General features: G+C 45.7%; 1 protein-coding gene and 1 long non-coding RNA gene across 2 annotated transcripts in view; both read right to left on the reverse strand.

Annotated features, from left to right (window-relative positions):
• The window catches only part of LOC310835334, a 364,886-nt gene that overhangs the window by 103,285 nt on the left and 246,974 nt on the right, over positions 1-14,627 (reverse strand). The window lies entirely within an intron of this gene.
• On the reverse strand, positions 315-14,514 carry ZNF697 (zinc finger protein 697). The gene is made up of 6 exons (XM_083719722.1): positions 14,434-14,514; positions 8,814-8,885; positions 6,692-6,757; positions 3,173-3,255; positions 2,712-2,799; positions 315-1,906 (listed from the first exon to the last, which is right to left on the reverse strand). The coding sequence occupies exons 5-6, from the start codon at positions 2,773-2,775 to the stop codon at positions 1,077-1,079; spliced, it is 894 nt and encodes a 297-aa protein (XP_083575848.1). The 5' UTR covers positions 2,776-2,799; positions 3,173-3,255; positions 6,692-6,757; positions 8,814-8,885; positions 14,434-14,514; the 3' UTR covers positions 315-1,076.

A 14,627-nucleotide genomic window follows, 5' to 3' on the forward strand; every position in this document is an offset into this window, starting at 1 on the left:
CACTTCCGGGTCATGGGGCCAGCGTGACGAAGCTGCTCCGGCGAACCGGCACCAGAGCAGCACACGGAACGCTGTTTACCTTCCCGCTATAAAGCGGTACCTATTTATCTACTTGCACTTGGTGTGCTTTCGAACTGCTAGGTGGGCAGGAGCTGGGACCGAACAATGGGAGCTGACCCCGCCGCGGGGATTCGAACCACCGACCATACGATCGGCAAGTCCTAGTGCCACCTGCATCCCTCCAGATACCCAAATGCAATTTCAACCAGAAATCCAAGCACAGGTTAAAAATGGAAGAATAGGTAACTCTTTTTTATATTTAAAAAACCCAAGGTTTTATTTCAGAGAAAAGTAAACATTGTTAACATGTTCAAAAGCTCTTCCATTTCCTCTCCCCCCCCCCCCCGATTCAGCTGAGCCCCTAGAGCAGCATGTGTATACATATAATTTTTAAAAAGAAAACATCAATGCAATCAGGGGAGATATTGCGTGAAAGACGAAGGGGGATTTTCCCACCTGCAGATGAAAAAGGGAGGAGTTTCCAAAGTCACCATTGGGAATCAACTACACAACACAGCATGCTTTCTGCTCGCTAAAGGAGGACAAAGTGTTCCTCTCACTCACTGCACATCAGCTGAGGTCTTGGTGACTGTATCCCTACAGGTCCAAAGTTCCCATTATTTGTTGAACTCTGCTTCCCTAACCCAACTCATCAATCCAGCAACTATACTCACTCACTTCCCCAAATTACCTGACTTGCAACATGCAGCCTCCCTCCCTGTTGCTTGGGGAAGCTCCACCCTACTGGCTGTTGCCCCAGTGCCACACAAGTCCTTCCACACAAATTTGGCCAGGCTTTTCAGACACACATGCCACCCATAGTTTAAACACTGACTTGGCAAGCAATGGTTTACACGCAGCAAACATGTTTCCTACTTAAAGTACAGCTCTGGCCTCTGTTCACTACAGTTAAAAACGCTACGTTTCTTAAGGTTCCTTCTTTATTTCATTTCCCCATGAAACTTAGAACATTCATTAGTTTTTATAGGCAAGGCAGTCGTCCTCCCCCTGCTTCCCTATCCTATGTGAAGTCTGTGGTGTTGTACGAGGTGTGTCTTGTAACGGAAGCCTTTGCCGCACTCGGCACACTTGTAGGGTTTCTCTCCCATGTGGGTTTTCCGGTGCCTTGCGAGATGTGAACTCTGTATAAAGCCTTTTCCACACTCAACACATATATAGGGCTTTTCGCCCGTGTGCGTTCTCTGGTGCTGAGCCAGGGTTGAGAAATCGCTGAAGCTTTTCCTGCACTCGCTGCATTCAAAGGGTTTCTCTCCCGTGTGGGTTCTTTGGTGGTTCACAAGGTGCGAGTTCCGACTGAAGCATTTCCCGCACTCGGGACAAAGGAAAGGCTTCTCTCCAGTGTGGATTCGCCTATGTGTGAAAAGGTGAGAGCTCACCGTGAAGTTTTCCCCACATTCACTGCATATGTAGGGCTTCTCCCCCGTGTGAATTCTCTGGTGTTTAATAAGGTCAGAGCGCCAGCTGAAGCTCTTGCTACATTCAGTACACTTATGAGGCTTCTCTCCCACTGGAGAGATCTCAGGTTGGACATTAAGGCTTGAATTATATTGGATGCTCTCCCCACCTTCGGTGTAACGAAAAGGTTCTACTCCCAAGGGAATCCCAGGTGGAGACACGACGTCTTGGAGGAGTCCCAGGCTACCACCTCGATCAACAGATTCATTATGACAGCTGTCTGGCATCTGCTCATCTTCAATGGCTCCTCCCTCCATCTGAGAAGCATTTTCTTCATTTTGTCTCGGTAGAAGCTCATCTTGCTGCACCTTCTCTGCATCATCTCCAGGAGGAATTTCTTCCTCGTACTCACTTGGGATCTCATAGTTTCCTAGAAGCAGAAGCATCAGATAGGAGGATTTAGACCAATAATATTAATAGTAGCCTGAAAAGCAGGTATGGCATGGCCCCTGAGGGCGGAATAACTAGAAGACACTTCATGGCATGACTTTGGGGAGTTGGGTGTGAGGCACAGCCAAGGAAAGAGGCAATTCATGCTGGCAATCACCCCATGAAGGTGAGAAGTGGGAAGGGGGGGGCTAATCCTTCCCCACCAAAGAAACATGGATTTGAAACTGGAGTTGCCCAGTCCCCTCCCTGCCCAGTATTTCTCAGGGCCTGGCAGGAAGCGCATGGTGCTCAGTGCTGCCACTCGCCCACCCCAGTGTTGCCTCATAAGGAAAGCACAACTACACAATCGGCCACCTGAGACAAAGATGCAGAAGAGAGGAGGGAGGAGAAAGTGAGGATATCTATACAGTCATAACTCGGGTTACAGACACTTCGGCTTGCGCGATTTCGGGTTGCTCACCATGCCGAACACGGAAGTACCGGAATGGGTTACTTCCGGGTTTTGGCGCTTCCGCAGAAGTGCTAAATCACGCTTTGCGCATGCACAGAAGCACCGAATCGCAACCCGCGCGTGCGCAGATGCGGCACTGCGGACGCTGCGGGTTGTGAACGTGCTTCCCGCACGGATCACGTTCGCAACCCGAGTGTCCACTGTACTGCCATTAGTGACGAAGATTAGTAAAGACCAGCTAAAAAGTGTGTTTCCAGCCACACCGTGCATAAAGCGAGACCAGGATGAGATATTTGATAGAAATCACTTTCTTTTTTGGACTGTTCTATCTCACCTATAAATTCTCTTTCTGTAGAACCAGAGAGCACAGATGCACACAGTTCTTCTACTGGTTCCATCCACAGATGTCACGCTGGGGAATCCTGCTCATGGCAAGACATATAGAAAGATAGGCAGACGATACTTCAAATGTCTGTAAAATCTCTTCCAAGTACAATACATTAATCAACATAACAAACCACACACACACACTCCTACCCCTTCACTAGCACAGTAACAGAAACTTTACTGGGACTTTATCCATCTCCCAGGTCAGAATCCACCTTCAACATTGCCATCTGAGCTCACTGCAAACCCATTCCCAACATGCACCTGTCTGAAATTATTGTTAGCAGTATTTCTATAGCACCATCCCTATACACGCTTCCTCAGATGAAGAGCGGTTCACCTTGTATACTCAGAGAGAGAAAATAATCCGTTTATCCAATTTACACATGAAAACAATTAAACTTTCACCTGGTGCCTTCATGCAAAAACTGGAAAATGACTCAAGACCCTGAGCGCGCCGCTTTCAAATCTCCTCCACTTTGCCCCAAAGTCTGTTTAAAACAAAATACAGGGACAAGGGGGAAAATGAAAAATGTTATTATGCATCTTTACATTTCGTAGCAGCGGAACCTTGGGAATAGATGGCAGGAATCTCCCCAGAAATACTTTTCCTGCCACTCCCCCCCCCCATCAATGTTCTACTTGAGGAGTATGGAAATGCATGAGGATTTGTATACACAGCTAGGCCAAACTATGCATGATATAACTGGTTCTGCTATAACTATATTCAGGCATCACACCAAAGCCATTGTTTGCTGTGATGTCTGAATGGCCACGTCAAGGTTTGCAATCCATGAGCAAACCAGAATGTCACAAGCAACAGCTGGTGCCAGTTGTGGCCCGGTTCGCACATCCCAATAAGCCAGGGTATGGCTTACTGTGCACAGGTGGCGCTGTGGGTTAAACCACAGAGCCTAGGACTTGCCGATCAGAAGGTTGGCGGTTCGAATCCCCGCGACGGGGTGAGCTCCCGTTGTTTGGTCCCTGCTCCTGCCAACCTAGCAGTTTGAAAGCACATCAAAGTGCAAGTAGATAAATAGGTACCACTCCAGCGGGAAGGTAAACGGCGTTTCCGTGCGCTGCTCTGGTTTGCCAGAAGCGGCTTAGTCATGCTGGCCACATGACCCGGAAGCTGTACGCCAGCTCCCTCAGCCAATAAAGCGAGATGAGCGCTGCAACCCCAGAGTCGGTCACGACTGGACCTAACGGTCAGGGGTCCCTTTACCTTTTTATGGCTTACTGTGACCACATAAATGCACTGGCTTCTTAAGAGCAGCTCCCTTTTACTTTGGCTCAGTTACAGATTGTGATGAGGAAGAGAGACTTGAACCACAATCAGCCTCATATGAAGCAAAACCTTTGCTTACGTGTCGCAGCAGTCTCCTTTCTAGAACGTTAAGTAATATATTGTGCATTTCCACTAAACCATGGGTTTCACTTTGTGTGATGGGCATATATGTCCAGCCATGTTCAAATTGAAAAACTAATTACAGGCACTGCTCAATCTATAAGGGCACCTGTACCCCCACCCCCAATTTTTTTTTTCTCATTTAAACTACAGCTGTTGAGCAGATGGAAACAAGAGAAGACTTGCAGCTTCTAATCATGGTTATTTCATGTGCCTGTAAACCTAAACCATTATCTGGGTTTGAAATAATGGTTTATGCAAACCCTGGTTTAGTGTACAGTGGTACCTCAGGCTAAGAACTTAATTCGTTCCAGGAGTCCGTCCTTAACCTGAAACTGTTCTTAACCTGAGGTACCACTTTAGCTAATGGGGCCTCCCGCTGCTGCCGCCGTGCTGCTGCTGTGTGATTTCTGTTCTCATCCTGAAGCAAAGTTCTTAACCCGAGGTACTACTTCTGGGTTAGCGGAATCTGTAACCTGAAGAGTCTGTAACCTGAAGCATCTGTAACCCGAGGTACCACTGTAATGGCTCTATGGAGCTGCTTATCTGCAATACAGCATTGGAAATAAATAAATAAATAAATAAATAAATAAATAAATAAATAATAGCTAGATAGCTAGATAGCTAGATAAAGATAGATAGATAGATAGATAGATAGATAGATAGATGATAGATAGATAGATAGATAGATAGATAGATAGATAGATAGATGATAGATAGATAGATAGAGATAGATAGATGATAGATAGATAGATAGATAGATAGATAGATAGATAGATAGATAGATGATAGATAGATAGATAGATAGATAGATAGATAGATAGATAGATAGATGATAGTAAGTATACTATTAATGCCTACCTTTTTAATGTTGAAAGATTTAATGGGATATTTTTATAGCAAATTTAACAACAACAAAATAAACAAATGGGGGGAAACAAGGCAAAAGCGAAAAAGAGAACATCAGCTCACATTAGTAATCCAGTAACCATCAGTTTGAACATATGCGATGAGTAGTATTCAACTAGCACACCCCTTTAGTGCAAATATTTCTGCTTGGGCAATGGCCCCTGTCCCATGTCCACCCCATGCCCTCCCCAGATTTGCTCTGGAAGGTTGGGAGACCCCCTAGAACAGACTAGGGGGTGCCTGGGAGAAGAGAGGAAACCCCTTTTGTACAAGCAGATATCCTTGTGCTGACAGGATCCTTACTTTAGTGCTGCCTTGGCTACAACCATAAGTCAATATACACCGTCCAAATGTCCTGACAGATATCCAGACAAAATTGATGTTTATAAGAACTACGTTCAAATGTAGCAGGGTCCTTGAATCATTGTGTAATAGATAACGGGTGGTTGTCCTTCCAGGCTCTTGGAAACCATAAGGCCTTGAAAAATCCACTTTTTCAGTCCTGCCATTACCACAGGAATATATTTTTAAAGTCATGGGCCCTGTAAACATCAAGGATTCGCTTGATACAAAATTAATGCAGACAGTAACCGAAAAGAAAATAACACAAGACATGCGAACACTTTATGCCTCAAAATTATAAATTAACAGCAGTCTCTCAAAGAAGGTTTACAATAAGTTTCTTTGCCTCCTCCTTACTTCTGTTTTTACCCCTCTCACAGCTTTACAACATTGTTTTCACAAGATGGAAACGGGTTTGTAATGTTAAGTCTTCTTCTTATTGTTGTTGTTGTTATTTATTGAATTTATATACCGCCCTATACCTGGAGGTCTCAGGGCAGTTCACAGAAAATATATTATATAGTGGTACCTCGGGTTACAGATGCTTCAGGTTACAGATGCTTCAGGTTACAGACGCTTCAGGTTACAGACTCCACTAACCCAGAAATAGTACCTCGGGTTAAGAACTTTGCTTCAGGGTGACAACAGAAATTGTGCAGCGGCGGCATGGTGGCAGCAGGAGGCCCCATTAGCTAAAGTGGTGCTTCAGGTTAAGAACAGTTTCAGGTTAAGAACGGACCTCCAGAACGAATTAAGTTCTTAACCCGAGGTACTACTGTATTATTGTATGCTTTTTACCCTCATATATACATTTCTGGAGATACTTTGGGTGGAATTCAATATAGCACTTGTAGTAATGGATTTAAACACTAGGAGACGATATATTGTTTAGGTATTATCCATCCTTTGCAGCTTAAACTTGAAAGCAAAGCCAAGGTTTGTTTAACCTTCTACAATAATTACCAAGAATGCTTTTAGGCAGACTGGATTTTTCTGGTATTAACCCTTTTCTACCCTTTGAAAACAATATTCTCCCAAATGTTGTTTTATAATCAATGCTATTTAAATGCAGAGGTCAAAACTTTGGCCTATTCTTGTCCACATTGGGCTCATTTTGCCACATCCTAGGCACCTAGAACCCTAGGAAACCACAAAGCCCTTTTCAAAGTGCCAGACGTCAAGAGAGCTTTGAGTTATGCATAGGGAAAGACCATACATTCTTTATCTGATGATAACAGGCGTACAAGTTTGGAATGGACACATCTTACCAAGCAGTGCCAAAGAATTTCAAATCTGGCAGGGTCCTCATTTATCACACCGTCAACTTTTGCCATCTGGAAATGAATCAGCAATGTTTTAGTCTTTTCCTGGATGACTCAGAAAAATTTAGGAAATGAGCCGAGAACAAGATGCTTCTAGGCAGCAAACAGAATCCGCCCCACTTAACACATATGTGCTATTAAAATATAGATATTTCAGAAAAGGTGGGGCAGAAATGGAACCAGCTAACTAAACGCATTAATGTTCATGGCTGTTTGATGATCAGCCAGGTTGTTCCCTTTAGCATGTATCAAAATTTGCCATGCAAGGTTGAACCGAACATTCAAATCCTTTAAAGACTTTCCCTGAAAATACATATTTTCTTCAGCAAAATGATATTCAGTGTTATTTCAAACCTTTGCATATTTGAGAGAAGTATCTGAACTTGGAGTAACAACAAACTGGCAAGTCTCCCTGGGAATGGGTCCCTAAGGGTGTAGGATGTCTGTGCCAGTGCCACCTGTCCAAAGTTGCAGTCGTGTAAATAAATCACGTGCAAATTGAGGGTCTACTGTAATTGCGGGGGGTGTTTGCATCTTGGGCACTTTGCTGTGTGTCGTAATCTGAGAAAGACGTGCTTCCACTGGGCCTGTAATTGGGGCTCCTCCTGCTCTCATTCCACTGAGCTGGAGAGATTATTTCTTTGGCCTGAAGTCCATTGCTCTGTATAGTTAAAGCTCTGGTTTTCCCAGTAGTGATGTATGGAAGTGAAAGCTGGACCATCAAGAAGGCTGATCGCCGAAGAATGGATGCTTTTGAATTCTGGTGCTGGAGGAGACTCTGGAGAGTCCCATGGACTGCAAGAAGATCAGACCTCCCCATTCTGAAGGAAATCAGCCCTGAGTGCTCACTGGAAGGACAGACCCTGAAGCTGAGGCTCCAATACTTTGGCCACCTCAGGAGAAGAGAAGACTCCCTGGAAAAGACCCTGATGCTGGGAAAGATGGAGGGCACAAGGAGAAGGGGACGACAGAGGACGAGATGGTTGGATAGTGTTCTCGAAGCTACCAGCATGAGTTTGACCAAACTGCGGGAGGCAGTGGAAGACAGGAGTGCCTGGCGTGCTCTGGTCCATGGGGTCACGAAGAGTTGGACACGACTAAACGACAAAACAACAACAAAGTCCATTGCTAACCATTTGCAATCTTTGTTTGTCACCTTTCTGAACTGTTTGTTCGCTTTATGTAACGGAAATCGTTTCATGTCCTCTGCGAAGCTGGCCACTTCACTGCTCTGCCCTAATTCCCGTTCACTTTATGAACACGTTAAAAAGCAACAGTCTAAAGACAGTTCTATGGGGGACATGATGCCCCCCTTTGTAAAAGCTCATATTTAATCTGGAAAGACGCAGGAACTGGAGGTCAAGGAAGACAAGACCATGGCGTTCTAACCACTCATGATTTACTGCATTGGATTAAAAAAAATTGAAATTGTGACAATTAGCAGTATCGGGACTGGACTGCTGGTTTCCCCTATTGAATAAAATATTCAATATCACTTCTCAGCTCACGACCATCTCTTGCTTATGATAAGATCTCAGTGCTCAAGTCTCCCAGTTTCATTGTCATACATCATTCAGTATGTGGTTCAGCTGGGCTGATCATTGCCGAACCTCAGCTATTGAATGCTAATGATGTGGAAGGAAGAAACACTATACCTTTGACGGCTACATTTGCTGATACTAATGCTTAAATCCTTCGCTGTGCGACTGTGCACAGTGTGGTGTAGTGCACAGTGTGGTGTGGTGGTTAGAGTGTCAGAGTAGGACCTGACAGATCATTGTTCAAATCCCCACTTGGCCATGATGGTCATGGTCACTGCCTCTCAGCTAACCTACCTCACAGGGTTGCCTTGGGGATTAAATAAGGAGGGGAAAGAATCACACATGCCACCTTGAGCTCCTTAGAGATAGAGGTGGGAACATAAAAGCAACAAAGAAATAAGTATTTTTCTCTTCACCCAGCTCCCCTCAATTTGTGAAGTTTGTGGGACATACTGACTTGTGTCTCCTGAAACAGCGGCAGGATAAGCAGGTAATTTACTTTTAATCAAGTCTACGGGTTGACTTACTTTGCTGTTGCAAACCACGTAGGTTTTCAGTCAGGATGTCTTCTGCATTCCAGGATCATTGAACAGGCCGCCCTGCACATCAAGAGATTAACAATGACAACGATCTTACTAGTGGCGTCCATCAAAAATCCACAGCAGGGTGGAAGGGACATAAGAGAAGGAAGAAGGAAGCACCTCCCTTTTTTCCCTCCCACCCCCTATCTATGCTACCCACAGTTGCATTTTCTCCTTCTTTAAAGCATGCCTGGAACTGAGAGGAAGTGCCTTTGAGAGAGTGGTCTGATTACGAAAGAGCCCACCAAAAAGCACTTCCTCCTAGTTTCCAGCAGGAGAAAGCAGTTGCGGCAAGGAGGCTAGCCAGGGTAAGCTGTCTGGGGTTTGGCTTGAAACTGTTGTGCTCTTTGCCCTTCACTCAAATCCCACTCCCATCCAGGTCATGTCTTGAGAACAAATACAAAAAATAAAATTCTTATTCTTATTCTTAATTAACTCCACTGAAGTCTGGCCCTGAGGAGTTTTGCATTTAAATGGAGGGAAGCGAGAGCCTCTATTGCCAAGGGCATTCCTAGCAGTTTGAAGGATATTGGGACTCAGGTGGAGTTTGTATCCAGTTGTCTCCCAAGACAGACAGATGCACATCTTTTTCCATTGTGGGAAGGCAGTTGTAGACCCAGCCCTCTCGGCAGTCTCCTCTCCGCGCACCATCAGAGTAGAAAACACTACACCGCCCTATGGCTCAATGTTCTGACTCAGATTCATATATCTCTTGGTTTGAAGCAGCACCGTGTGGGTAGCAGAACAGGAAGATAGATCACCAACAGTCAAAGATTATGGCTGCATTGGCCCAACAGTGTCAACCATTCCTTACTTAGATCCCATTTCCTGCTAAACCCGTGTAAACTCAATCCATTGAACAAAGGGTATGTTAATACAGATATTCTCCACAAGGTGGCTGCAAAAATTACTTTGCAGTGAGAAAAGATTGTATGGATCCACCTGCTGAAGTTCAAGAACAAAGTAATCCATTACTTTAACTGGAAGACCTAGGTTAACATCACAATTTCCCCATGCAATAGCAATCGCCATGGGCCTATTATTCCTTTCTCCAGTCTGATCACAGGGTTTCTGGTGAGGATAAAATGGAGGAAGGATAACAATGTATGTTGCCTTGAGCTCTTTGGAGGAAACTTGTATTTGTCCACATATGAAGAAAACTGTGGATTTCTTATGTATTAAATACTGTGGACATCAATTCACTAATTCCATATTTTATTCATTCTGTCAAATAAAAAGCTGTATTCCTCTGGTCACAACGCAGCTTTATAATTATCGGGTGTATTTCTCATCATAAATGAATTCACTGGTATACTAGCACGTTTCTTTAAAAAAAAATCCCTGTTCACAGCGGGAGCCTGTTCATGTCTACTCAGAAGTAAGTTCCACTGAATTCAATGAGACTTACTCCCAGGTAGGTATGTGCAGAATTGTACAAGTTTTTGTATCACAATTGCTTTCTTTTAAAAGTGTGAGAGAGGGACAGGGAACAAGAACTGCACTCAATTGCCTGGACATTTTGCTAATTGAATCTGCTAGTAGAAATAATGCAAATTTGATTATTAAATTTTCAGCCCCTTCAACACACCTCCCTTCTGCCCCGCAAAACACAATGCACTTTGTTACAACAGATATGGGTACTGTGTGTGTGTGCCCTGAATGACGATAACAGGTTTTTATCCCATTACAGGTGCTAATTAAGACTGCAATTGTAATCTCATTTACTTCAGCCTAAACCTCATTGAATTCAAAATAATTTATTTCTGAGCAGACATGGTTAGGAATGGATTATGGTGAAATCTACCAATGCCAGGATTTTTCATTTTTGAATGGTTGCTGTACTTATTTTGCATACATTTAGGTTTTCATGTAATTGTCACAGTCGGTGTCCCCGCCTCCCTTTTCCTCAGAACTCGCTTTTTACATTTTTCCTTCTGTGTCTGCCAAGTAAGGATAGCATTTCATGTATCTGATTAAAAGGGACACTCGCCCATGTACTTATGCCATGATAAACGCTCTTGTTTAGAAGCCTACCCAGATCCTTAGAAAACTGAGGTAATTTTAATCTGTTTCAGTCAAACCGCTGGAGAGTTACAGCACCTACTGTGGCTGTAGATACCGATACAGGAGAGACATGTTTTATTGCAGGTGGGGCAGATGCAGGTGTCTGGTTTCGCTGGTGCATATGCCTCACGTGATTTCTTCTCTTTGTGCTCCCCCCCAGTGGTCATTTCCAATGGTTGGAAAGTAAGGTTTTAAAGTCTCTTTGGAAAGCACCTTGCAGTTGGTTGGTTGGTTGGTTGGTTGGTTTTCACAATAAGCAGTATATAAATCTTACGAAATAAACAAATGCATAAATATTATTAAAGGTACCACGAGACTCTTTGCTGTATATACAAACCCACTGCCACAACTGTGCAATTTCAGCATTAAGCAAATCATCATCATCCTTCCTCTTGTAGATCAGAGCTTTCCACACTTTTCATGTTGGTGACACACTTGTTACACATGCATCATTTTGCGACGCAGTAATTCAGTTTCACTAGGAAAGTGGAGGTTAAACTAACCCCTTTCCACACCTGGGAGGAGTGCGGGGAGCGTTCGTGCAACACACCTACACACTGCAGCTCACACACTAATGTGTTGCAACACAGTTTGGAAAGCTCTGCTGTAGAGGAAGGGCCCCCAAAGTAACAGCCTCAAGTGTGGTGTAGAACAGGAGTGACCAGATATTGTTACTTGTGGGACAAATATTGAATAATTATAGGCAGTTCAGCGCAGAGGTGCCAACTTGAGCAGAAGATGGTGTGTGTGTGATGATGCACACATGGCATATGTGTGACACAGGGATGTCAGGAGGAACCAGGGGATGGAGCTGAATGCAGTGGCAGCGCAGCTCCAATGGCTGGTGGTTCCTCTCCTGCTACTGCCATTCCCCTCCTCTTTCCCCTCCATGACTCAAGAAGGAGAAACCACCAGCCCCTAATCGGCCTCCTCCTGATTGTTATGCCACCTTGAGCTCCTTTGGAAGAAAAATGGGGACATAAATGCAATAAATGAATAAAGTTTGAATGGCCTGGCCTTGAGATGCAGAAGTGCAGCCATTGAATGGCTGCTGCTGGTGGTAGTGCATTATCCTGTTGGATCAGGCTGAGAGAACAGCAAATGATCCAAGTGTCTCTATTTTCCAGGGACAGTCCTGGATTTACAAGCGCTGTCCCAGTGTCCGATTTGATCCCGGAATGTACTGCTTTTCCTTAGGACGTCCCTATTTTCACTGGAGAAATGTTGGACGGCAGGGAGTTATGTGAACCCCTGAACCAAGGAGATAAGTAACCTTTAGAAGGCATCTGAAGGCAGACCTATATAGTCTTATTCTGTTTTTATATGTGTTGGAAGCCACAAAGAGTATTATTATCATTATTCTGGATGTCCCTATTTTCACTGGAGAAATGTTGTGGAGGGTATGTAAATTTGGACAGTATCGAGTTATGTGACCCCTAAGCCAAGGAGAGAAGTAACTTATACAACCTTTAGAAGGCATCTGAAGGCAGGGAAGTTTATTTTTTAATGCTTAATGTTTTATTATGTTTTTATATATGTTGGAAGCTGCTCAGAGTGGATGGAACAACCCAGTCAGATGGGCGGGGTATAAATATTATTATTATCAGTGCTTTTTTTCTGGGGGGACACATACCCCTAAACATTTTGTGAATCTTTATACTTTTGTCCATTTACTGTCCATTTATTTTCCCCGATTTGAACTATATAATGATGATTTTCTTGAGTCAAAATGAGAGTGCCCCTAAACATTTTATTAAAAGCACTTATTGTTGTTGTTGTTGAATAGTAAAGGGACCCCTGACCATTAGGTCCAGTCGTGGCCAACTCTGGGGTTGCGGCGCTCATCTCGCTTTATTGGCCGAGGGAGCCGGCGTACAGCATGACTAAGCCGCTTCTGGCGAACCAGAGAAGTGCACGGAAACGCCGTTTACCTTCCCACCAGAGCAGTACCTATTTATCTACTTGCACTTTGGCGTGCTTTTGAACTGCTAGGTTGGCTGGATGCATAAGGTAAAGGAAACGGTAAAGGACCCCTTGATGGTTAAGTCCAGTCAAAGGCGACTATGGGGTTGTGATGCTCATCTCGCTTTCAGGCCGAGGGAGCTGGTGTTTGTCCACAGACAGCTTTCCGGGTCATGTGGCCAGCATGACTAAACCACTTCTGGCGCAATGGAACACTGTGACGGAAACCAGAGTGCATAGAAATGCCGTTTACCTTCCCGCTGGAGTGGTACCTATTTATCTACTTGCACTTTGACGTGCTTTCAAACTGCTAGGTTGGCAGGAGCAGGGATCGAGCAACGGGATCTCACCCCGTTGTGGGGATTCGAATCGCCAACCTTCTGATCGGCAAGTCCTAGGCTCTGTGGTTTAACCCACAGCGCCACCCGTGTCCCGTTGTTGACAGCATCTTAAAAGCAGAGACATCACCTTGCCAACAAAGGTCCGTCTAGTTCAAGCCATGGTTTTCCCAGTAGTGATGTATGGAAGTGAGAGCTGGACCATAAAGAAGGCTGATCGCCAAAGAATTGATGCTTTTGAATTATGGTGCTGGAGGAGGCTCTTGAGAGTCCCATGGATTGCAAGAAGATCAAACCTCTCCATTCTTAAGGAAATCAGCCCTGAGTGCTCACTGGAAGGACAGATCCTGAAGCTGAGGCTCCAAAACTTTGGCCACCTCATGAGAAGAGAAGACTCTCTGGAAAAGACCCTGATGTTGGGAAAGATGGAGGGCCCAAGGAAAAGGGGACAACAGAGGACGAGATGGTGGGACAGTGTTCTTGAAACTACCAGCATGAGTTTGACTAAACTGCGGGAGGCAGTGGAAGACAGGAGGGCCTGGCATGCTCTGGTCCAGGGGGTCACGAAGAGTCGGACACAACTAAACAACAACAACCCTTCTACCAAACGCTAAAGCGAGCAGCTTAACAAAGCTTATGTGCTAGGAAGTCGTTCTGCGCATGCCCCATTGGCAATGAACCATGCGCCTTGGGAGCATCACTGCGTTCTTGTACAGTGCACATCCACGTCAATGGGGCATCTTTGGGAGTGGTCTGTGAGCACAGGAGTGCCTGGCATGCTCTGGGCCAGGGGGTCACCAAGAGGCGGACACGACCAAACGACTAAACAACAACACTGGAGAAATGCTGGAGGCTCTGCAAGAGGGAACCAGCTTGGTGGAGCTTGGTGGAAAATGGGTGCAGAGGAGTGAATGAGCAGCAAAAGCTGAGCCACCCGCAGCACCCCTTCCCCTCTCCTGGGCACCCCGGGGGGCTAAAAGGAGGAGGCCTCCAAGTGAACCCCCCCTGCCAACCCCCCCCCTCCCGGGTTCCCCCCCCCCCATGTGCAGAGCTGCCTTCATGGAAATGCTCGGCGGAGCAGGAAGGCGCCCCGGCGGGAGGGCCTCCTCCGGGCAACGGGGAAATGGCCCCCTCTCTGTCGGCACCGCCACCCCGGGCCGGACTCCTCGAGAGCCGGCTTCCCCTCGCCCGCGCCTCCCTACCTCTCCTCCGCGGCTCCGCCCCGACGCCGGCGCCGCAGGCCCCGAGGCAGACCAAGGCCGCCAGGGCTCCTCGCCTGGCCTGCCGCGCTCCCTCGTCGCCCCCCGCTCCGCCTCCGCCTGAGGCGACCCGAGGGGACTCCCCAACTCAGCCGCCCCCAACTCCCGGCGCCATCGCCACCCTTTCTCCTTCTCGG

Source organism: Podarcis gaigeae (genome assembly GCF_964106915.1).
Source record: "Podarcis gaigeae genome assembly, chromosome: 17".
Lineage (NCBI taxonomy): Eukaryota > Metazoa > Chordata > Lepidosauria > Squamata > Lacertidae > Podarcis > Podarcis gaigeae.